Here is a 26,886-nt window from a genome sequence, read left to right as displayed (position 1 = left end):
AGTATTTGTGAGATACATAAAAACTTACAGAAAAAGAAAGATGACTTGTGGTGGAAAAAGTTTTTCTCTTCATTTTTGTAGTTTTCTTTCGCCTCTCTCTTTGGAAATCAGTTTTTGCTCCACTTTTTCCATTGTACTTATGACCACTCTGTAAGATATCAAATTTGAAATAAATCATTTAAAAAAAATTCTTGATTATCAGGCCAGTATTACACTATAAAAGTTGGATAAAATCCCTTTTATAAAACTTAAAAAATCCAACCGATGAAGCTCATAGGTTACTATCGAGCAAATGCAACCGATAATCTTATTGGTTGAATTTTTCAAGTTTTATAAAAAGACTTTTAGAAAACTTTTACAGTGTAACAGGTTTCGAGAATATTTTCAGAAATTTCTCTTAGTTGTGATGAGAGGTTTCAAAAATTTTTGTAATGAAGATTCTGGAAACCCCTTCAAAGATTGAAGCCTTAAAAATTATTTTAAAATTAAACAAATTTTATTCTTTAATGAATGTACAGTAAAATTCTGAATCACCCATATTTCTTTGCAAGTTGTTCAGTTGAGCCATGTTGTTTTGTCTTCTTGTGTTCTTTTACATACAGCTTCACACACACAAGATTGATTTTTTTTCTTGTTTTTCAGAAGTGAAGTTTAATGGAAGCTTTCAAGATTTTTTATTTTAAAAAAAAAGCTCTGACAACTATATCGATTGTCAATTGGCAGATTCCAATACATTTCACAATTATACAGCAAATCATGAATTGTTTAGACATGTAGCAAAAATATATCTCAATCTAGAATAAAAGAACCAATTACTATTATTAATTATTACAGTCAGAATGTCTACTGAGAACAGTTCTGTCTCTTTTGGGAATGGCAATCTTCTATTTAAATGTTTTGTACAGCCACTTTTGCTTGAAGAAAAAATCAAACAAAATAGTATTTTTTACTAATGCAATCTGGTTACTATTAATTATTTTTTCCATTTATTCTTAAACATATTTAGATATATTAAAAATTAAATAACTAAGATGGAAATATTTATTCTTTTATACCTTCCACAGAATATTCTGCAAGAGATTACAGAATTTTACATCCACAGCTGTGAGGAAATCTTGAGTTCTTTTGAAAGACATGTTTATTTTACACATGATCACACACACACACAGCAATCCTTAGACAAAAAATTTTATGGGTATCCTACCACAAAGCATCATCTCCGAAAATTACAAGTATGAAAAATTATCCATAAAAATCATGAGAACATTTATACACCTTACTAAAATAGTAAGTAGGTTTTAAATTGATTTAGGCCAGCGGATAGCATGCAGTTTAGACCCCTTCAGAAAGTCGCCAACTGTGGCACCTCTGAAACGTTTGCTTATTTTTGGACAAAACGTTTCCTGCGCTAATGCATTGTTGAACTAAGTGCCATTTCACTTCCATCGCGTTGTTGCAGGATATTCTGGTCAATCGTGTTTCAGCACAGATTTTTTTAATTCTTGACAGTGTTAAATAGCTTCTGTTGGGTCGAGGCCTAGTAACTTCAAAAATTATTTTTCTGGTGATTTTAATTTCATATCTTCTTTTAAAAATACAATAGTATGAGTTTACCGCCCATTCAAATGCTGTGTGAATTACTTCAATTTATTACGTGCATTTTGGATTATTTAACACGTATGTGCCCCAAGGATTATTTCTATTTTCAATGGACTATTGCTATGCGGTGGAGGATAGGGGGAAAAACAGGTGAGCGGTGACAAAAAGCTTTTGTTATTTAACTTTCTCTTTCGCAGGTTACATTAGACTCAGTGCCAAGAAGGGTGCTTATACTGCTTTTTCACCAACTTAAACAACTCTAAAACGCTGTTAGACATTCGTTGGGAATCATAACACTAATATACAAGATATTTTTATGAATTAACAAATGAATAAAAAAATTTAAATCCCAAAAAAAAATGATGATAAAGAAAAAAAATCACAGTTTACCATGAATTCAACAGCAGAATCTGATTCTGTTTCTGAAGAGTTATCATTCTCAGTTGAAAATGAGTCTCTAGAACTGTTAGGAAATACTTCTGGCGGTGATATGCTTGAGTCATGAATTTTTCCTAAACAAGAGAAGGAATTAAAAAATTTAAGAAACTTTACCTATCTATTTGTGTCGTAACACTTGTGTAATCTATATATTTATAATGTGCATTGTACATACAGCTGTGCACATTCTACAATATCAGGATCTAAAAAATATTGACAAAGGCTGTATATTCACCGATATTGCAGCAACATTCTATAGCATTGCCTGTAATCAACAGACTAAAAAAAAATTTCCTGTCGTAGACAGGTTTCTATTTTATAAAGTTGAATGCAAAATTTAATTTTTATTTGTACATGTGGAGAATAATAAATTATTAAGAATTGCATTATAATACAATTCTCAATAATTTAGTTATCGCTTCCTTCCAATAGAATTGTCTGGGTTGAGGGTAATAAAAACATTTGTAGGGCAATTAATGACTTTTTGCATCACTGTCAACAAAGGCAGCGATATGACAAACAGTAATGAGTTGACGTCGATTCACGAGTCGACAAGGAACTCAAAGATATTCAAGTTGAAGAAGACAAATTTCTATATTTTCTAGGAAGTTCACCCGTGAACAAAGCATAAGGTTTAGATGATATTTATAAAGAGTTCTTAGGGAATGTGCTAACCAACTTTTTTTGCCAGCAGCAGATTGAGATAAGTAGTGTTGGAAAGGGAGAAGTGAAACTGTATTGGTCTATAGAACTGAAAACTTAATAGTTTTCATAAAGGATGATAGAGAAACTGTGTCTCCAACTATTTTTCATCAAGTTTGACATACTCCCTGTCAAAAAAACTTGAAATTATAATTAAACAGCAACTGGTGAAGTGGATGGAAAACATTAATAGACTGTTGGATAACCAGCACAGTTTTTCACAACTGTCCCTTCAAACCTAACCGCTTTTGCTTTTGAAATGCAAAATAAAAATTATAAAGTAACAAACAATAAGCAAATTGCCTTATGGTGGCTGGCTTATTAAGGTAGCTGGGAAATAAATAAAAAATAAAAATAATAATTAAAACAGACAGAATAAATGAAAAATTCATGCAAGAAATAAAATAGAGAAACAAATATGATCATATAATATAATTATCTGTACATATAAGAATAACATGTCCTGACCAATTCATCACTGCCGAGCTGAAACCATTGAAGCAATAAATATGAATTTTGGTCAGTAATTTAATTTCATAATGTGGAGACTCACTAAGAGGAGATTTTTCAAAATTCAACCCCTAAAGTCATCATAGGGGAGGGGTTCAAAAGTTATATAGAGAAATCATCACTGAGCAGAAACCGTTGAAGTTTCAAAGATCAGATTTAATCAGAGTAGTTTTAATTTATAATGTAGAGACACTCAGTCAGAAAGGATTTTTCAAAATTTAACCCTAAGTGGATAATGGAGAGGGTTCAATTTTACATGGAGAAATCTTTGTGTGAGCCAAAACCAGTGAAGCTACAAATATGAAATTTGATCAGTAATTTCATTTCATAGTGTATTAACTCAGAAGGGATTTTCTAAAATTCAACTGCTAAAGGGGTCATTAGGGGTATGATTAATTAGATTAATAAATTGTTAATAATAGTTAAGTGAATCAATCTGATTAAAATATTAAAATTTGAATTTTTTTCATTGAAACTTTGCAAATTAACTTGATTTATTCCACTAAACTGATTAGATCTCTTAGATTATGTTTCTATATGTAACATTTATCATGTATTAACACATTGACCATATTCATCAGAATAGGAAAATTTTATCAATGCATGTACATACCACACACCAGTAATATTATACAGTTAACCATCTATAACATAGTATTGGCATGATTTAAAAATTATCAAATGAAAAATTATATTAATCAGTGGATTTAATCTATTCAAAACTTTTGATTAACCAATTAAATATGTTAGAATTCCATTCCTAATATTTCATCAATAAACTTGATCAGGGTATTGATGAAACTGATTGTAACAGGGAGTACAGTGGTGGATTGGAGAGGGGCTACAAGGAATGTCTTCCAAAGAAAATTTGTGAGTTACTAATCTAAATCTTATCAAGTTGTATTCAAAATTGCAAGTTGATTAAAATTACATTAAAGAATATTTTCTTTTGTTTTCAATTCTTGATTGCCTTGGTGAGGGGCATGTCTCCACCGCAATATGCTTCTGATATCCCTATCTGGATTTTGTCCACTCTGTTACAAAATCAAATATATTGCTATAAAGTACCAATAGTAAAATAATCAAACTAACGTCCTTTTCCCACGTCAGAAAATTCAATTTCAAAATATATATTTAGATTTGATTTTTTCAGTCATTTCAGTGTTTTTTGACATTTCTAAATAGCGTGCAGAAAAGTTTGTTTCTCACAAATATTAAGCTACTTTAAATAAAAAAAAAATCTTATTTCAAACAAAGAGTACATCAATATTCATAAATTGACATCTCTATTTACATTTTATTTTTACATTGATGTGTGTGTGTTCAGTGCTTCGAAGTCATTCATTTCCATACCATTCTGGAAACCTGCGGATAAATGATAAGGCCAAAAATTTCACAGATGAAAAAAAATTGAGAACCACTGCTTCAAAATATTATTTAGACATCACCTGTATCCAATTTTAATCTGATGGTCAGTGTGGTAACATTTTCACCCCTTGACCACTCAAATATTCTCTTTACTTTTTTTGTATTTTATAGTTCTATGTTTTTGCATTTATTACTACTTAATTATTGGAATTTATAATCTAATTTTCAATAAGCAGTTTTGGATCTAATAGTTTTTTTTGACATGGGGAAAAAATTCTTTTTCATAAGTATGGGAATGTCCTGAATATAGGAGTAATATTTATAAATACAGAGATACAAGTTGGAGCCTCAAACATGTAATAAATATTTTCTTTCAACACATTAGGCATCAATAAAACAACAGACACATTGCTTCAATGTGATGAACTCTGGTTTTTCAGATATGCCAACATTAGCTGGAAGCTTCTTAGTAGTGATGCATGTTGAATTCCCCCTTGGAAGGGGGAGGGGATCCTTTTAACCACAACAAAAAAAATAAATCTCCACAAAATTATTTTTTAATGTTTTTATACATAAAGTTTATTTAAATACAACTACCCATAGGAACTGGACCCTAAGGGCTCAAGCCACATAAGGCCCCCCAAAAGCATAAGTGGATACAGATTGTTTCTCGTACGGGGATGGGGATGATGAGTGTCCATTTTCTACTAATAATAAAAAAAATTTAATGAAGGGCGGTAGGGTGATAGTTTGTATTGCTCCTCCCAGTACCCTATGAACTTTTGCAAGGTTGCCTAAGCACTCAGTATAATTCATCCTGCGATGCCTATATTCCATCCCTGCCTTGTTGATTGTATTTGGCAACTTTAGCCCCTCCCACCAATGTGTTCATTGTATCAAAGTTCCTTTGGTACCTACGATGAAACAAAGTTTCTATGGGTGTGACTACGTATATTAAAAATGCATACTGTGGATGCAAAACTACTGCAAGCTGCATTTTTTGCAGCACTATCTGTCAACCAGAACAGCACCAGTATCAATACATGTGCACAATGGCTGTGTTACAAAGTGTAGCAGCGCTTTGCAACTCAAGCCAGCAGGATGACCATCTTCAGTTTCAGGACGTGCGTAACGGGGAAAAATAGCTAGTGTCACTCAGAAAAAAAGTCAGCTTTCATCCGTAAATACAGTGATGATTATGGTTTATTCCAAATTGCAATCATTCACTGAGCTTGCTCAGATGTTTATTATATCATTAAGATGATTTTTCTTGAACTTAAAAATATTTTGTTGATTTTGAATGTTAATTTGATGTTGGTATATCTGATGATTATGCTTCTCACATTAGTGATTGAAAGGGGATTGGAAGAGGGGTTGGGGAGGGTCAGGAAGCAAAAAATAAAAAATAAAAATAACGGTTCAGTCTCATAAATCATAAAATACAGGACATATGGCTAAGGAATGGCCTTCAAATACACTAAAATGCCTCTCATAACATATCGCCCTGGATCTGTGCCTGGCAGTGATTTTGCCTATCTCTACCACTTTATTTTGGTATTTAACTGAAAAAACAACATGATGGAGAATGTTGTAAAGAGCTTGAATTAAATAGCTAACTTATTGGATTTAACTTAAAACTTTAAATCTCTTAGCTGTATTAAAAAACATTTCAAACAATATTTCCTCTCTAAAAATGATAGTGAAAGCTATTTTTAATATGCAATATTTTTTTTTCTCTATTTCAAATGAGCTCTCGAAAAAAAAGAAAGAAAAAAGGAAAACACTACTCCATCACTCAAAAATTTCTGAATTGCACCTTCCGTTGTCGTCTTATTTATTTTAATACTAATTATTTGCTTCATTTATATTTTATTTATATGAATAAAGCAAATAACTCATCTTAATTTTAATCAATATAATATTTTGTGCCTGCGTATATGTGTGTATGTATGTCATATTCATAGATAATTTCTCGTCTTGCATTTTTTTTTTGTTTATTTATTTTTTTAAATAATGATTAGTTTATTATTATCTACTAATCGTGTTTGAAAATTAACTCAATAATGATCGTGTCCACCAGTATGGATTAACAATGATTCCTTAGATGGATTTTCCTCGTTTTGCGCAACGTAAGTTTGTTGATGTACTGAATAAAATTGAATTGAATATTTTGAAACAAATGTCCCATGTACCATCACTTAATCTTGATATAGATAGGGAGGGGAAGCATAATTATTTATAATAATGACATACCAGAATGGGACATTCAAAAATGAAAAGTCTGGTACTAAAGACAAAACATGAATTTTAACTTGCTTTTTGAAAGTCAAATCCAATATTTTGATCGTGCATTAAAAATTCACCTTTTAATGAGCTCAAAAGTATTATCAAATATATAAAAATATATTTCCCAAATGACTTGCAACAGTGGACATATTAAAATGGTAAAAATATCCGGAGCCAAACAAAAAAAATGGATTTTCATTAGAATTTTTTTTTTAACTGTTTTGTAAGTTTTATTCATCTATGACACATTTACAAGGTGATTCAATGTTTTTTAAAATCACAAATACTTTTTCAAAAGTCTCCTTATTTAACACTTTTTTTTTCTAAAGCTAGGACAGCAAGAGATTTTGAGGTTTTGCTACAAACAACGATTTTCTCAAAATACTAGATACCATCTGAAACAAATTATAAAATATCATACGGCATAGCATTAAATTGAGAACTAGAAAACAATTACAATTCCTACCAGCATGGTCTAAAATTTTGAAAAAAAAAATTATAAAATTTCTACCATGTTTTGTACACTTTTTTTTGGAACACCCTATATAATATAAATTTGTAACTGGAGTACAAATGCACTCTGCTATGTGACACTACTCATGACATGTTAAACATTCAAAATTAAAAAAAAAACAAAAAAAAAACCAGACCATTATAAAATTTTTACCTCTTATGGTTGTATGTTCTGTGGTACCACGTCCTCCTATACAGTCTTCCAGACGCTTAAATATAAAGGACATTGAAGTTAAAGTGAATGATTTGCCAGATTCATAAAACTCAAATATATAATTTTAATGATGATCCAGCAAACAAATAAAATAAACAATAAATTAAAAAAAAATGTGAATAAAATTTCTATTTCTCTGGAAAAAGAGGGAAATATTATTAATACCTGCAGGGGGGCATAGTTATATAGTTAATGCAGTTGGTTAGTATGGGAGTGAGAGACAAAACTCCTACATGGCTGAAAAATTTCCTTTTTTCCATACTCCAACTAAATAAATTTGAAACAATATTCACTTTGAAGAATAAAAATGATTAGAAACTCTTGAAAAATAGTTAGAAAATTTATAAAGTGCATTCAATTTATAAATGAAACTGCTCCCACTGCTCACAGACATTCAGATTATAAATAATTGGTGCAGCAGCCCAGCATATTAATTTGCAATTTAGAAGGTGAGGAAGTAGTTTTCTCTTGAGCCTATTGGAGATATATTTCTCTGAATATTTGCACAGTTCAAGGGTTAAAATTGTACTGCACTATAAAGGAAAGCTTCACTGGTGAGGACGATTTTAAAATATTGAGCACACTATATTTCTGAGATATGAGTAGGCAAACGTGACACATAAGCACAGGGTACTACAAGAAGACTCTCCTAAAGAAATCAAAGTTCCTGTGTTGAATGGAAGAAAGTTCTAAAATTAAAGAAATGTATGAAAAATAATCAGTACAAAAAAAAGACCTGACTTTAAGCTCATAAAGTAATTGAGAGAAATATAAAATTTGAAAATTTACAGGCATCCTTTTGCTTTACGTGATTAATTGGTTCCACAAAATAATCGCTTAAAGTGAGTTGAATTTAGCCATGGTAAGATAGAGATGGGGGGGGCAAAGATTTCTTCAGCACAATAAAAAATAAATAAATTCAATTAATTTCATTCAAGCTTATATAAATAAATCAGGTAAAAATAAAATCAATAAATCATCTTCATTGGATGGAGGAATTTAATTAACACTATTTTATAAATGCTACATGTTATTTTCTTTTCGAAAGGAACTTTCTTCTTTCCTTGTTTTCTAGAAAACTTCATGGGCTCAAAAAAATTTGATAATGGGCTCAACAACAAAGGGCTTCTGCCTTTCAGCATTCATGTTGTTTTTCATTTCCATGGGGAGAAAGCTATAGGCAATGCTAATAAGTGAGTTAATATGTTGTTATTTTTGTGAAGAGGGATATACCTCCACCCCCCAATAAAACTTCATAGTTCCATAAGAAAGATTTCTTTTTGTTATTTAAAAACTTTGTTTTGCACATTTTAATTTTGTAAACCGGGGGTTTTGCCAGCATCTCCTAAAGATAGAGATCTATCTTTAGGAGGTGCTGGCTTTGCTCTCATCCTAGTTCTGTCTCTTTCCTGTTAGTTGTTTCTCAAAAAATATACTCTTATTCACATCGAGGGAGCCAAAAAATGTCATTTTCTTAAGTCAAAGGCAGTGGTCCTTAACCTGGGGTCATTGGAGAAACTTCTGGGACCGTGAGCTTAAATGAGAAAAAAATTAACTCATTTTTACATTGTTATATATAGAACATTATTTTGTAAAGGGGTCTGTGGGATTCATTTTTCTTCATTTTTATAGGCACAAGAGGGCCAATTGCCCATGGAAAACCAAATGTTAAAAATCCCTGGTCAAACCCTTCAAAAGGAAAAACTGAAAGACAAAAATAAGAAGTCATCAAGAAATTTAAAAAGTATAAATTTGACTGATATAAAAGCTATATAGGAGTTCTGAAAAGTTTCAAGCCTCAATAGAAAAATTTATTCTCAAATTGCCTCCCTTAAAAATCAATGCTTTCTTGTGGGGTGCCCTAATGTTGGGAATCATTGACATCAAGTGAGATTGCATAAAAAGAGGGATATCTGTACATGGACTTCAATGAAAACAATGACATTTGGTAAGACTATATTCATTTTACCACAAAAAATTCAATCAGTAACATTTTAAGTATAACTGATCAAGTTACTAATAATTGAAATTCCCGATTTTTTTCCAGTTCAGACCTTGTCTGAAAACGTCAAGACTTAGAAAGAGAATGCCAGTCTTTTCAGCTAGTGCAGTAAAACCTCTTTTTTGCAGATACTGGTGAGACCAAACAATTTGTCAGTAAAGGAAGGGCGGCTGTTAATCGGGGGTTGATTAATGGTCTTAACATAATGTTATAGCTCTTTGACTTGCCTACTCTCTCCTTTATTTAGTTAAACATGATATATAATGATAATTGACATAAGAAGAAATAGAGAAACAAGATGCATAAACTTTTATGCAGAATGTTAGCTAAAATATTCATCACTGTGGTTCAATTAAAGAAGCATGCGTACCTCAGTAGGATTAACACAAATAGGACAAACATATTCCAATGGATGGACTGTCTGTTCTGGCTTAGGATCACATTCAAAATGGATGTATCTGAAAAGTTAATAATTAACATGCATAACAATAAGCAATCAACAAGAATTCTAATCTATAATCTTACATTTTATTAGTTTTTATAAATAAAAAACTTCAATTATTGCACTTGATTCAGTTAATTTACTTTTGGGGTAATTTTTCTATTATACAAGGTGTTTCAAAAAGAATCACCTGATTTGAAATGCGTATATTACAAAATATATTGAATATATAGATACTTAAAATTAATTTTATATTACATCGCTAATCGTACAGTTTTTTTACAAACCAAATTAAAGGTGCTCAATATGTCCACCTTGGGATGCACGGCATATGTCTATACGGTAGTCAAATTCGTCTCCTAAACTTTTGTGAGCCTGTTTGCATCCACTGCGAGTGGATTTCTGTGGACTACATGGGAAACTGTTGGATATGCTCTACGTTTTCATTTGACATGCGGGGACGACCAGGGAATTTACCTTTACATAGACAACCTGTCTCTCGGAATTGTTTATAACCATTTCTTAATGCTCTGAGCAATAGGAAGTTCAAAACCTTTTGAACTTCCTTTTGTCTATGAAAAGCACAATGAACAGTTGTTACAAACCCATACTTCGTGAAGCTTAGAATACAAAACAATTTCTGTTGTACAGTCATCATCTTGATAAACACTGAAGTGGCAGCCGAAGGAAGAGTGTTAGCACTACCTGTCTACAACTGCGTGAAACTTGAGATTTCCCTCTTTCTACTTATACATTATTCGATCAAAACGGATTAAAAGCTGAATGGTTATGATTTTTTAAATCAGATGATTCTTTTTGAAACATCCTGCATATTATTACTAGGGCTTGGATTTTTATGACCTGAAGATAAAACGTCTTTGCTAATAGGTTAAAAAACCTGAAATTATGGTACAATCTACCTATTTAGTACAATCTAGAGTCACACTGACTTTTATGAGATGTAGTTGCAAATGTTTAAAAAAAAAAAGTCATTGTTAAGTTTCTTCTAAGGAGTATTTATAAAAACTACTGGGTAAAGGTTTGATGAATACTCAGGAAAATTTCCAGATGAAGCAATATTTGAGAAAGATAATGCGAATGTATGGGTGTGAGCATCTCATAAAGCAAACTCTCCCCCTTGGGCCAACTAGCAACGGTCTCCCCTACTTTAAAAGAATCTTTGATTAACTTTTTTTTAAACTTTTTTTTGTTATAAATCCTATTTCGTTTGCAGAAAACCTTATTAGAAAAAAAAAGAGTAAGATTATTTATCCCCAAGAATCTGGTCTCCAGAACACATTTAGTGCACATCTGCCAATTTTTTAGCTAGATTGGGATGTTGGTTGTGATGTTTTTATGTGTGAATTAAATTTCGAGAATTCCAAGCACAAAATGCAATCCATTGCTTTAAAAATTAATGTTATATAGCTAGTTGAAAAAATAAAACTGAAAATAAGCGAGGTTTAAGAAAACAGGGTTTTCTCAAAATTTGCTATCTACAACGTTGAATAATAAAGAGGAATTAGAGAAAATGTGTTTGGATGGTGAATTAAAAATAGGCGACGAAAATTTTGAAAAGGGGCTCATAGTGATGTGAAAGCAGATTTTTTTAAATGGTTTGGAAAAGAGATGAAAAACTGTTCCAGTGAAAGGACATTGGTAAAAAAGATGAGACATTACATTTTTTGCAGGCTTATTGGAAGAAAATGACTGTCTTTGCAAAGAAATGTAAAATGTTTAACATCAACTACAAATCAATTTTAAAGAAAAAAATGATCAACTGATATTTCTGTGGACGAATTCAATTATGTAATATTTTAATTAAATTTTTACCCTTTTAAAAAAGATATTAGTTTAATCTCTATTTATTTTAAAAATGCTCAGATTGTTGAAAAAAGTGGATTGTGCATTTAAGTTATGTTCTATTTTTCTTGAATTCCACATTTTTTAAGCTCTGGTACAGGTTTAACAAAATTTTTGATGAAATACACACATAACATAGTTTGTTTCTTCTGACTTTGTTATGTGTGGGTCTGACTGTACTAGTATAACCTATCTTACTGTATGATAATGGGGGTCAACTCTTATTAACACCCAATGATCAATTTCTAAACCATATTTAAAAAAAAAAAAATTACGAAGTACAATCATTTTACTTATGAAACTACATACAAGCAGCAATATTTTTTATTCCGTAAACTTCCAAATGAAAAGGATCAAGTTTTTTCAAGAACAAGGCCACTTGTTCTGGTTCTATTTATGAGTCTGAATACTCTGAACCCTACAAAAGATTACCGTGTCTTATCAAAGAATGAATTCTTTTGATATAAAACTAAGATAATAATACTTACTTGCGGCAAACACAACAATGTCTCATTCCTCTTTTTTGCAGGAACTGTCTATATGCTTTCCCACACAGAGGACAAGCTATTCCTTTGTTCCTTTGCTGATAACAACTATCACATATAGTGTAATTCAAATGCCACCTAGAGCTTGGTCCACTTCCAGGTGTTCGAGCACCACAGTCACCACATATTCTACAATTCTAGGAAATAAAGTTTTTGATCTAACAAACTTTCACAATAAGAACTAGGATATTAGAAATGAAAAAAAAAAAACTAAAACCGGCAAGTTACAGTTCTACCACTTGCAAAAAGGTCGATTCCATAACTTTCTCTTGATAGGCAAAATGAACTTAAATGAAGATATCATATTGCAAATCAGGGTTTAAGCTACGGTCGCATTTTTTGCAAAATGCAAAAGAAAATCTTAAAATGTGAAAGAAGTAGTAGCCACTTTTGCAAAAATGCATACAGGAGGTACGAAACGAGAAGACATCCAACCATAAATCATTAGCATTGAAGACGATGTACCAGTCCCCCAAATAGTTCTTTGTTCACAAGTCCTCTCCAATAGTACAATCAAGATAACTAATCAAGTCCAATCCGATAACTGAAGACATAAGCGCTGACATACATCCTTATTAAAAAAAAAAAAAGATTGACATCTCTCAAAAAATTAATACCCTGGACATTTCTATTCCTATTTACAAGAACATTTTTTTTTGATGGAGCCATCCCTTTGGAGTAGGGAGTGCTGAATAAACAAAGGGTTTCTAGTAATCAGATATTTTGCATTTCCCTCTAGTGATTACAGTGCTTATTTTGCTTGAGATAGTGATTTCCCTTATATTATCTCAACATTTTTCCTCCACTGCCTTTAATATGCTCATCTAGCATTTGGATCTTTTTTCCACCATAAGGTTCTAGGAGGCGGGAAAAATCACTCGAAACTCAACTTGAAAATTATTTTTTCTCATCATGATACAAGTATTTTTTCCCCCGACTTCAAAGTGATGTCCAAAAAGTGTTCAGAGATTACTTTTAATGTTAAGTCTATGGAACACGTTTGGTTCCAGCAAAATGCGGCTGTTGTTTGGAGGAGGCTGCTAGAGGAGATTTTACTATACTATATATGAGAGAGAGAAAGAGAGAACACACACACATAGGGGTGTGGAAGAAAAAGAAATCTACTGTACTGATCTTTTTCTCCCAGTCTATTTCTCACATGTGAACAAGGAAACTAGTTTTTTTAGTAGCCATGTGCTTGTGCACTTAAGGATGATACACACACACTTTTTCTCACTTTCAGTAGTAGAAGTAGCACCAATGATTAAAAACTGACAAGAACTGAGCTGGTTTTGAACCAGCAAAACATTGGAACATTCTTTGGTACATCTGCGGATGTAATATGTTAAGGAGATGCTACCATCAATCTTCCAAATCGGAACTGAAAACCTGGCAACTGTATGAAAATTATACAGGGCTTGAAAAATCCTAAACACTGGGTAACCATGGTGACAAAAAAACTTGTACTGGTGCCTAAACTTTTCCAGGTGTTATTACTAAATTTAAGTCAGATGACAAAGCAAAAATTTTCGGAATTTTGGTAAGCATGTGAATCAACATGGCAGAAGGGGGGGGGGGTGTCTTTTAGTCCCAGAAAACATTATTTTGAACTGTTTTTCTCAGAAAAAATATGTTTCACTCTAAAGATTTTTGGCTAGGGCCTAATTTTTTGTTCAATTTGTCAAGCCCAGGATTAATACGACGACAATACAGGAGCATTTTTTCTTTCATTTAGTGGGCAAGACTGTTACTGGCTTCTCATTAATAACAGCAGTTTGACTAATTTCACAAACAATTTGTTGCTAAATGAGAAAAGAGGTTAATGGGATTAGCCATAATGGTACACTGTTTAGTGACAATGCAAATTAACTCTTATTATTTGAAGAATTTTGATCTTCTATTTACTTGGAAAATAAAACACTTTGTCATGATTTTCTGGCACAATGGATATTGGCAGCAGGAACCCTAGTTGGGGTCTGTTGCTTACTGAGCTAGACTTCTTTTAAAAGAGAAACAAGCTCGCAGTTGTGCCTTAAATTTAGAAAACTTAACCTCTCAGCCAACTGTGCAATAGTAATCAACATTGTGCTTTCCCGATACACAGCAATAACAATGTTTGCACTATTTCAAAGCAGCAACTGAGGGACTTCAAGATAGAGCCACACACATGATGATGCAAGACATTTGAAATCCAAATCTAGCATACAAAAAAGCAAACAAAGTTAAAATTATGATATCCATGATATAAGGTATGAAATTTTCAAGTAAAAAAAATTACTGAGATAGTGATTTCAACATGGCTTGAAACTAAGAAAGATGCTTTAGATGTTGAGAGAGATATGTTTTGTTATTCTGAAAAGGCAATAAATCACAATTTATGCCTCCAATATATGTCAACTGAGTTTTGGCACACTGATTTTTGTTGATTCATAGGTGATCAGTGCAAAATCATCATAAATTGTAGGAATATGTGTCCTTTTCTCTTATTTTATGTCTTTTTCTTGACTCCAGTAACATTTTCTTCCATTTTGTAACTTCATGATGGTAAAAAACATTTTTACTTAATGAAATATGATTTACATATCATGACACAAGTAGTAAACAATATTAAATCAGCAGTAAATTTAATTACATACTTGACATTTCCAACCATTTTTGGGAACAGTAGCAACAGTAGGTTTCAGGCAAAATGTATGGTACCCTTTGTCACAAGTTTCACATACTAACATCCTGTTCTCATCACCAGGTTGTCTGCAATTAAGTAAGACCAGTTATTCAAATAGATACAAATTAGCAATTGAAAAATGAAATTCATTTATATAAATTAGGCTTGAAAATTTACAAGTTGTTTGCAAAAAATTGTAAATATGGTGGAATTTTGGTAATTAAAGTTTTTACAAAATTCTCTCATTTTTCTCAACCACTAACATTGAAATTGTTTAATTCAAATTTCTTTCGAATATTTTCAATAATTCGAAGTTGAAAGAGGAAAAATGAAGGAGAGAAGGAGAAAGAACAATTTTATTATGATTTTCCTGCATGTAATACACAGATCATTAAAAAAATGTCTGAATTCCTTTGAGTGGATTATATACTGCTGTGTCTTGTCTGATGATCAGGTGTCCGAGTTGTAATAGAAATATTTTTAAAATTAATTTGTAAATATCTTTTTTAAAATGTGAATGGAAAAATAAACATTTTCTCTAACACAATGTAAACAACTACCTTTTCCATTCCTCAAGATTTCATTATTAATAAACAAAATTATTTCATGCAGATTGTATGCTTCTGCAGACTGCATGATGACATTTTTAAGTGAACAGCTACTTATTTGGCATATCCCTACAGATTATATACAGGAAAATATGTTACTAGTGAACATTAACAGTTCAAAAAAATCTTATCAGTAATGTTAGACCATGCTTTGACCAATTCTTTAAGAACAAAGAAAAGATAAAAATATCCTGACATACGTTCAGCTTAAACAGTAGTGATGTCTTGTCTGATTACATTGTCTGCTAAAAGAAATATCTGGTTATACTTGGAGAGGGCCCAAGGTCCTGATAAATTTAAAAAAGTGTGATTACTTCTCTCTTTGAAAAAGGCCCACTTGTATGCCATTGTCAGAATTTTTTCTCATTTCTTTGGATTTGTTGCTTAGCAACACGGTGAAAAAATTACAGTTCATAATAATTGGAAAAACCAGCAAAACTTAATAATCTGTGAATCTGTACAGAAAAAGTTATACATACTGTATGAATTATGAAAAAAAATCTTCTTTGATTATTAATTAGCTTCAGAAATGATTTGTCTGCATAAAAAATAACTATAATAATAATTTGGAAATTCTTGCTATTTGTAAATAGTTAGATGCCAATTTTTATGTGGTTCAACAGCAGTACATTGAGAAGTACCACCTGAAATGGAACCACCTTGTAAAGCATAAATTTAGTGATGGCATATCAGAATGCTGTCTCAGTTAATTGTCCTATTCTTAGGCCAGAACTATCAAAAACTAACAGTATAAACAAGGTGATGGTATAAAGATGATTCACTGAAGAAATATTAATGAAAAATATTAATATATTGATTATTATATCCATACGATATATTAAAGATCTTCCTAATTCCATCGACTGCCATATCAGACTCTTTGCAGATGATTACGTCATCTACCAAACAGTACACAACGAATCTGACCAAGCATCTCTCCCAAATAACCTCAACATTGTATCACAATTGGTGCTCATCCTGGCAATTAATTATCCTGGCTTAATTTTCAAACAGTTTTTATGAAAATTACTCGCTGAAGACTTCCCCTTGCTCCTCTTACACTATCAATAACTCTTTAATCACTAAAGTTTCTAATTATAAATATCTGAGTAATTATTTCTGCCGACCTCCGTTGGAATCTCCATGTTGATTACGTCTTTCGTAAGTGTTTCCAAAAACTCTTTTTTTTCTTCATCAGAACCTCAAAAACTCCACCCATCACATTTAGACATCTCTGCTTCCAAACCTACATCCTTACTGTACTCTCATATACCTGTGAAATCGGCACCCCCCCCCCATACTTTCTCAAACATAGACAAATTAGAAATCTATTCAAAATAAATCTGCCCGCTTCATTCCTAACTGTTGTTTATCCTCTGCTTCCATCACTGAACTCGAGTGCCAACTCAATATGCAACCACTTTTCACCCATAGATATCTCTCTCAATCAACTCTCCTTTCCAAAATCCTTCATGGCCATTTTCATATCTACACTTCCAATTTTCTAACTCCAGCTTCATACTTTTCAAATCAGGGCTGTAACTAGGATGGGGCAACTGGGCGCTGACCCTGGGCCCCAAGCAGAATGGGAGGGCCTCACAAAAGTTTGCACTTGTGTTTTGAGAATAATAATAACCCTTTTAAGCAAGGCCATGAGAAGGCACACTACGGCCCTAACTGATGCATTAATGCAATTTGTAGGTAAGGGTGGTTGATTGGAAGATGCAACAAACGGAGGGAGGGAGTCGCTCTCTGTAATCTGTCTGTGACTGGAAAATAGGAGCAGTAACTCACGCAGGATTTTCTTGGGAACAGGCATCTTTTTCTCTTCTTCCCAAGGGGGTTCCCTCCCCCCACTTTTTACTAAAAAACCACTGTATAATATCAACCTACCTCTTTTCTTCCAGGTACGCCAGTGATGGGGTTGTGCGATATGTTTCAAATTACATTATATTGAAGGTGATAGCAGGGCTTCAATTTCTAAACATAGCTATTTGTGATGCAAATATTCTGCGGATAGTTTTATTAAATGATGTAGTGGACTGTAATTACAAGCCTTTATGCTTATGGTCAGGATGGCATATCGCATGGCTCCCACTTGTCCTACTTATTGGTAAAATGTCCTACTTTCTAGATTTTATTCTTTCTAGGTTTTATCTCAACTTTTCCTACTTTTTTACCAAATCTTCCCACCAAAATTTGTGTAACTTTTTTTTAAATGAAAAAGAAAAATCAAAATACTGCCAAATAGTACAAATGTAGTAGATTGCAATTAGTGATTCTGTCAAAGAAAAAGTTGTATCATTTTTTTAGGTTATTTGGGGGCCATGCAGTTTGTCAATTTTTCTTTTGCTTAGTTAGATAGTTCAAAAATTCATTTTGTGTCAAAGTTTTGAGTTGTCATTAAAAACTTCTGTCTGGATGGAAAAAATAATTTTTCATTTACTACATCATGGTCCTGGACATTGTATTCATTGTGCAGTAACTCAGGGTTCATACAAAATTTTCAAAATGAAAAGTAAGGAGTTTTTAAGGACTTTTAAAGGAGTTTCAAGCTGTTTTTAAGGAGTCATGGCAAACTTCATAACTTACGAGTTTTACAGCAAAAAAAGGGGCGGGGCATATATGCAAATTTATTTTTAATTTGCAAACAAACTTTCCCTCTTCTCAAAAATATAGATGTAGAAGTGGTTCAAAAATTACAAGTTTTGATTTGTTAATCAGCATCATAAGAATTCATAAAATAATCAATCCACATGAATGCTTTCTGTTGTCACCAAAGTGTTCTAAAACCTTCAAGTATTAGTCAAAAATATAACTCATAACAGCATCACATAAATTATAAAAATTCTAAAAGTGATATTCATTCCCCCTCCAATTATTCAAAATGAAAACCACAGCCGACACAGATTTTTCTTACAAAATTATTTATATTTGCAGCAACTCTAGGCACACACACACACTTCCAGCACAACTTCCTAGATAGTAAATTGTTGTGCTTGGTTTGAAAGAAAGAAAGCCCCCCCCTCCCCCCGGAAATCACTCACTCAAACAATCTGGGAATGTGCCGCGGGCCGCTCAATTGAAGTAAAAATTTGTCAGGAGCCACTTAAGGCAGGCCACATTTAGACCATGTGTTGAGCACATGCATGCTTTAAAATAAGGGGCTGTTCAAGTATTAGGTCAGCAAATTTTCAGCAATTTTTGACTCACCCCTCTTGTCAGAAAAAGTCAGCAAAACTCTCACCCTCCCCCTGTCAGCGCTCTGTCCCCTTCCTCCTAACGCTTATTGATGGAATCTGAATCTGAATTGGGGGCTTTCCCCCAGATGATCAAAATTTTATTTTTTTAATCCACAAAATATTTTTTAAAAGAACTGTAAAAATATTTTTTACAATTTCGAAACAAAATATCTTTATATGTTATTATAATCAATTTTTGTTAATTTCAATGCTATTTGAAGGCTAAGAACCCAAAATTGCTCAAGAAATTCATTGCAACCCTACCTCTCTAAGCCCTTGGTAACCCTTGACCTGCGGTAAACATTCGGTCTGTGCGGACCAAATGTGGCCCTGGCGTTATGATGTGGCCTGCCCCTAAATCTATTTTTGTAACAATGAACCAAGTGACACATTTACAGATTGCTTAAGTGACTCGTGGCACAATTCCAGACCATTTAAGCGATCTGTGGCACATTAAGCAATCCCTTGAATGACATGTGACAAAGTTTTACAGCATTGGTCCTGCCACCAGTGCGGTTCTACATCACTCAAGTTATCCGCGGCAAATTCCCAGATTACTTAAGTGATCTGCGGCATAATCACGGATCACTTATATGAAGCACGGCACAGCTCCAGAGCATTTGGATCCGCTAAGTATTTGAAGATCACTAGAGTGGCTCTGTAGGGGACTCAATATGGAGAATGTTAGTTCAGGTGCCCACAAACTAGTGAAAAGTTTTACTAGTTTTTCGCGCACCAAGTAAGACACCATTAAGAATATTTCATATTTTTTATAAAGGGTGGTTGATGACGTAAGAATCTTCCCCCCCCCCACCCTCCACGTCATCAAGTCAGCAAATCGAAAATCCCCCATCCATGCTGGCGTAATACTTGAATGACCCCTAACATAAAGATACCATAAAGTTATTTTCTGAGGGTTAAAAAAAGTGGGTTCAGCTATAGCGGCTGATCGGCTCGTCCTTCCCCCCCCCCCCTATAAAACCAGACGTGGCTCGGGCTGTCACTTTTAAAAGGCGGGTTTTACTAGCCGGTTTTCTATGCTGCGTGCAACATGAATCACCCAGCGCGACATGCCGTCTATTCATCAATATGAAAAGCAGTACGACTGTTTTCCTACAGAGCGCAATACGGCTCACGACAGCGCCTTACGTCGGGCGTGATTGGCAGACTGCTTCTGGAGGAGTTAAGCGTCGTGTGGCGCGCGTTTCAGCGATCTTCCCTTCATTTTCGTGTTGTGTCTCTTCCCTTTAAACCAGAGCATGTAGCCGATAGAGTATATGACGCCAGGGTCATATACTAGTATATAGCCGCCCTGAGCCGATGCACCACGCTTGGAAAACGCAAATGCGTAAAGTCATTATATAACTCATTTCTGCCGACCCGAAATTATCCAGTTAGGTTCAAGCGCCGCAAAAAAGCCTACTCCTAGGAAAACCTGGCTTCAGGGATGAACGCTCATTACGGGATCCCAGGAGAGAGAAACCCATTGTCTCTCATAGAATCTCTTGTGTGTGGATAGAGCCTGTTCCTCTTTTTTTTTGCCTTTTTATTTACGGCAACCAATCTGCGAAACAGATTCGCTTTCCCCACTGGACTTCCAGTTTTTAGCACTTTAAGGCACGGCGGCGAAAAGATACGCTTGTCGTCGTCCCTTACTCCAGTGGAACTGAATCTTTTTTTCCTTTCTTCCTTTTCAGTAGCGAGTTGTAATGTGAATAAAACACATAAAAAAATCTGTGGAAAGCAGTGACATTTTGCGGTTTCTCGGAATTTTCGTAGTGAGATATTGGCTGTAAGCAAATGGGAAGGAGGGATAAAATAGGAGTAGGAGAGAATTGCAGAGTAAAAAAAAAGACAATTGCGGCGAAAGTAGGAAAATAGTAGGAAAAATAGGAAAGCTGCGAGGTCTGCACTCGGTATACTGCCTAATATAGGAGGTTTGAGACATCATTTCGCCGCATAAGTAAAAACTTAAAAAATCTTTCTCACCACTGGGCATGGGGGAATTTTCGGCTACTGGTTCAGCGGAGTGATGTCGTTCTACGGACCATCGATTTCCAACGCTGACCAGTTTGTGACATATGCAGGAAAACACGTCAAAACTATCAATTCAGTAAAAAATCATATTTTTAGAAGCAAAAGCGTATAATCGTATTAATTTACAAAATACGACAAAATCGTAACAGTTGGCAGGTATGCACAACCATTGGATGTTCCAATCCCATCCCCTGCTTTCACATTTCTTATTATAAAGGGAGAGAGCGCTTTTTTTTCTCCTTTCTTCCTCTTTATATTCGGGGGAAGCTTCCTCTCATCTTTCATCTATTTTCTTCTATTCATCACCGTGGGGAATGCCTATTCTAAGAAAGATCATCCCTTCAGAGAGAAAAAAAAAAGGACTTTTTCAGGCGTGGCTGCAAAAAGTAAGGAGTTATAAGGGCCCTTCCAGAGGGAAATGAAAAGTTAGGAGTTTTTAAGGAGTTTGTAAGGATGTGCGAACCTTGTAACTAACATTCATCATTCAAAATTATGGTGTACATTTTGTGTATAGGTGAAACAACAGTTTGCATAACAAAGCAGTTGGATACATAGGCCTATTCTAGGTTTTGTGACTGATGCTGTTTTCACTCTTGAACAACTCCAATGCTTTTGAGGAAAAATGAAACATACTTGCAAGTCTGGCATCTTTTGCATTCAATACACTGCCAGCCTGTTCGTATAACATTAACAATGTCAATACATGGTTCTAAGCAGGTACTATGGTAATGTTTGAAGCATAAAGTGCAATACAGAAGATCAGTCTGCTTTCCAATTGCATAGCATGCTGAACATGAAATTCCTGTTTAAAAAATATAACATATATATATATTACATATAATATATTACATTAAACTCAATTATAAAGCTTTATTTAAGCTACACATTAAAATATATATATATAAATATATATATTAATGTGTAACCTAATATATATATATATATATATATTTTTTTTTTTAAATTGCTACAAAGAATCATGACATATGAAATTGTTATCCAATTCATTACAAGACTTACACAGGATGTCTAAGACATTCTAGAAGCTTAATTCGGAAAAATTTAAAAATTTTGTTTGTCTACAATCAACAAGATAAATTTTACTTCACCATCACTTTATTGCAAAGGAAAATCAACCACACAGTGGAGGGGAGGGGGACTAACAGCAGCTACATGCTTCAGCTGTCTTCTTGGTACCATATTTATTTTACATATGCTGGTCAAGAAAGATTCTGACATTCACACATAACCTGAAAATTTGGAACATATTTGATACAGTAGGTGGATGTCTCACTGACCTAGGCTACAGCACCTGGTAAAGAAATCTCAGTCATGTTAATCTCTAACATATTTCAGTCATAATACACCATCATTCTTTACCCATCCTTATACCAAAAAAGTTTCAAAAACCTCACCAAATCTCAGGTGTTTTAACAAATCTACTGAGCACTAGTTTTATATACGTGGCGGTAAGAAAAGAGTGGGAAAACTTTTACCTTGTTGGATCAAAATTACTAATTGTACGAGACACCTCAAAAAACTAGTACAGTTATATAAATTAGTGTATTTATCTTTTCAATTGATCTTTATTTATTTTGGGTGCATGATCAAATAACAATGTAAATATAGTGGTGGCAATTACAATAGAACATGCAAGAATACTGTACACAGAAGATAAGAAATATAAATCAGTAGAAGCAAATATGGAAGCAAAATATAAATTAGAAGAACCAAAATATAAAACTAGTAGAAACAAAATATACATTATTAGATATGAAAAAATATATAAAAATATACATTATACATACGCAAAAAGAAAAACAAAATAAAATTCAAAAAACCTTGCCAAATGGAAGATTGTGTGGGCTACTCAAACAGAGAATGCAAACTACAAATACAGTGGAACCTCGTTTATACATCACTCAGTTATAGAATTTTCACATTTACATGACGTTTGGCTTTTGGTCGCAATTGGTTCCTCTACATTTTAGTGTTAAAATAATTTACTTATTTGATGCAAAACCTCAATTCAACATTTCACTTCGACTTGAACTCCAAATCTTTTGAAAAAACACCATTCATATTCATCAAATGCATGCAATTTTTGCATGCTGTGAAAATGTGTTGCTGAGTAAATTCTTTCGATCCTTTTCTATATAATTTTTTTTGTTTCGATGCTTTGGTTGCTGGTTGTGTCAAATTCACCATTTGTAATGTCGAGAAAACAGAAAGCACTTTCTATAAAAAAAACTGGAAATATTGAAAGAATTCGACAAGAATTTCAAATAAATGATGAAGTTGAATATCCCTGTGAAAACTTGGAAAATGATTATAAAGCAGAGGGAAAAAAATCAAAGACTAAGCTACTGGTTGTAAATTTGGTACTGCCAAAAAAAGACCAAGACCGGAAATTTTCCTGAGTCTGGAAGATTTTGTTGCAATTTTTTACCCAAAGTCATGCATCAAATATCTTTGTAAGTGCACATATGTGTTGAAAGAAAAAGCTATGGAAATTGCTCAAGAAATAAATTTGGCAGATGCTTTTTTTTTATATAAGCAGCTACAAAAATTTAAATTACGACAAAGAATTTTGTGTATAATAGTAGTGGGGAATCTAAAGACATTCTTGTTGAATCTGTTAGATTACAGTTAGAGATATCAGAAAATTATCAGATGTCAATTAAAGGATATTTTTAACGTTGACAAGACGGGATTGTTTTTTCAAATGATATCCGAAGGAACTCTTGCTTTTAATGGTGAGCAATGTGATGAAAGAAAGAAAAGCAAAAACTGGCTGACTGTTATGTGCCAATGCTGATGGAACAGAGAAATTGACTTCTCTGGTCATAGGCAAGTAACGCAACTCCCAATCCTTTAAAAACATGAAAAGTTTGTCATTGTCAGTTGGAGCCAATTTGGATGACTTCAACAATTTTTACAGAATGGCTGAAAAGTCTACACAAATTGATGGGACAAAATAAAAAAAATCTTGATGTTAATGGATCAATGTACAGCCACATCCTCATAAGAATGACTTCTGAAAAATGTCAGAGTTATTTTCTTCCAAACATGAAATTAGCTAAAATCATTGCTAGACAGCAATGTGCATCAGAAGAAGAAAACGCAGTACAAATAGAATGAGCATGAATTTTTTTACATATTACTGAGCACAGACAAAATATATAGGTATGGTAAAATAAAAAAAATTGGAGAAAAAGTTGCTTACAAGAACCAAAATCATTGTGTGAGGGTACAAACATAGTGCTGGCTGATTTTCCAATTCTGACCGTCTGCCTGCCATTCACCCAAGAAGGGGAAGCACAATAGAAGATGTATACACTGCAAGCAGATGTTTGGCTGGACTAATTTTCACACTCCAATCACCAACGACTGTTGGAAGAGGAAAACTTGCCTGCACTGTATTCATACCCTGAAGAATGCCATTTCATTGCTTTTCGGTCATTTCACTTTCAAAGGAGTTCCTTTCCATATCTTTGCCTTCTCTTCTCTCTGACTCACTCCTTCTGTCACATGTGTATACAATTTTGCATTTGTTATAGCTAGTTGGTAAAGATCGAAGAGATTTAAAAAAAAGGGATAATTAAAAAAAACAATTTCCTTCATGGGAAAAAAATTGGTGCCCTTCCTCATGGCTCCCACCATCACTTTATTGATGGGGCTGACAGTGCCCAGGTTAATTATAGTCATTGTTTGTTTTTTCATGCAAAAAATTCACTATAGAACCCCCCTGTAAAAAGTCTGGCTTAGGGGCCCGCCAAAGATCCCAGTCTAGGAACCTTGCTGCTCCAGGATGTGAGGGGGACATGCCCTTTCACATAGGGAAAGCAATAATGTTCCTAAGAGGACTCCCAACTGCCCCTAGTCCATTACAGCCCCCCTCCATATCACGGACGCATCACATTATTTTGAGAACACTGCTTTAGGCAAATATTACAGATGTTGAAACATCCAGACAAGCAAAGAAATATTCTTTCTTTATTCATCCAGCTAAATAGCTTCAATACAATGTCTGCTCCAATGTAGATTACACATTGAAAGGTAAGTATTCTTTTCTGTTGCTACTCACCCATCTGCCCTGCCCCAGAGGCAATAAAAAAGTAAGGGAGTGTAAAGAAAAAATTTGAATGCCACAGCTTCTCAGGAGCCTAGATTTTAGGGGGGAAAGACTGGAAAAAATCCAAAAATCTGTGACCTTCACTCGATTTTCATTACTTTTTTGGGTCTTCTGTGACCTTTTTTGATTTCATGACTTTTCCATGATGGTAGACAATCTGTATACACATACAACACATTATCTGAAGCCTGGGAAAGAGAAACACACTCCTAAATTTTCTCATTTTTTGTTATACATTTATACATGTGCTGCATTCAACTAAAAAAAAAAAACCTGTCTAACACCATCCGGTCAATGTAAAGTTAATACATGGCAACACCAAGTTTTCTTTATCGCAAGCACATATACCCACTCGCACTTTACTGAGACTGGAAGGGGTAGGGGCTTACTGATAATACAATGAAACCTTGATACAACAATATTCTGCAGACTCAAGAAAAATATTGTTGTAGACAGGTTATCATTATATCGAGAGAGATTGTCATCATCATCTCAGCGTAGCGCAATTGTGGTGTTGCAGGCATTGCTCTCAGTTTTTCATAGTCAGTATCATCAGAAATGCACATATGAACTCTTATTTTGCCCAATAATGATTAATTAATTATGTAGGCTAGAGATGGGATGAATATTAGGCTGCTATTTGGTATTCAGCCCTTTGGCCAAATATCTGTAGATCTTAGCACAACAAGCCAATTTTAAAAAATTATACTAATTGGAGTTTTCCTGCGTAAATTAACAATTTACTGATTATATTTTATTGTGTGGTGCATACCTATCCCTTTCTGTGAAAGAGGTTATGTCAGGGTGAATTTCCAGAAATAAAACATGAAGCTGGAAATAGAATTCTACTGCAATAATGTGGAAGTGAGCATGAATTACACAAACTCAGTAACTGAAGGATGTACCTAGACAAGAAATGTATTGAGCTACTGAAAAGGGGCAATAAACATCTAGAGTGGAAAAATAAGTCGTAAATTTTATGATGCATTAATATTTCACAGTATATAATGGTAGACATTTTCTTACTTAGATGTAAAATTGTAACAAGTGTTGGGAAAAAAATTGATTCTGTACCCACAGTGATACCTCTGCTAACGAATGCTTTGGCTTACAAACATTTTCGATGATACGTATGCACACACTAACATAAAACATGCATGTCGTGAGAGCAGAGTTTACCATTTTTTTTATATTTATTCAAATAAAAATATCAAAATAAAATTAATTAAAATAATTAATTCAATATCAATCATTCAAAATTACAAATAATTTTATTTATAATTTTGATGAATTTTAAGGAAATTGATATTAGGCCAAATCACTATTTGTCCCATCCCTAATGTAGGCAACGAAAAATTTCATGTTTGACATAAGGCTTGATAATCATAGGTGTAGGTAGGATTTTCTCTTCGGGCGGGGGGGGGGGGGTGTCGTTTTTACTACTTATGTTTTTTAAAATGTTGGCTCAAGGACCTCTCCCTTCTCGCATTGTGTATGCTAGTTGTGATAAAAACAATTAAAATTATTTTGAATTTTGAGAAAACATAATATGATACTGGAAATTTCAGTGACTAAAATTACAGAAAATGTGTATTGTATCTGTATATCTATTTTATTTGAAAATACTGATAAAGAAACTTTTATATTGTTGATATGTGACTGATTTATAATTGATTAGTATTTGATCTATATGATATTTGATACATGCGAAAGCATA

The 26,886-nt window shown here is 33.3% G+C and overlaps 1 protein-coding gene across 3 annotated transcripts in view; it reads right to left on the bottom strand.

Annotated features, from left to right (window-relative positions):
* The window catches only part of LOC149065784 (histone-lysine N-methyltransferase 2C-like), a 385,748-nt gene that overhangs the window by 283,198 nt on the left and 75,664 nt on the right, over positions 1-26,886 (bottom strand). For all 3 annotated transcript variants that reach the window (XM_089253606.1, XM_089253607.1, XM_089253608.1), the window contains 7 exons: positions 21,668-21,836; positions 15,119-15,233; positions 12,426-12,619; positions 10,003-10,090; positions 7,571-7,625; positions 1,990-2,111; positions 29-148 (listed from right to left, as the gene is read on the bottom strand). In XM_089253606.1, the coding sequence (XP_089109732.1) occupies positions 29-148; positions 1,990-2,111; positions 7,571-7,625; positions 10,003-10,090; positions 12,426-12,619; positions 15,119-15,233; positions 21,668-21,836 (863 nt within the window). The remainder of the gene's footprint in view (positions 1-28; positions 149-1,989; positions 2,112-7,570; positions 7,626-10,002; positions 10,091-12,425; positions 12,620-15,118; positions 15,234-21,667; positions 21,837-26,886) is intronic.

Source organism: Pholcus phalangioides, unplaced genomic scaffold, assembly GCF_987345545.1.
Source record: "Pholcus phalangioides strain wild (caught in Gottingen) unplaced genomic scaffold, Ppha-v1.0 ptg000039l_1, whole genome shotgun sequence".
Lineage (NCBI taxonomy): Eukaryota > Metazoa > Arthropoda > Arachnida > Araneae > Pholcidae > Pholcus > Pholcus phalangioides.
The sequence above is the reverse complement of the archived record's forward strand: the minus strand, read 5'-3'. Positions and strand labels throughout refer to the sequence as shown.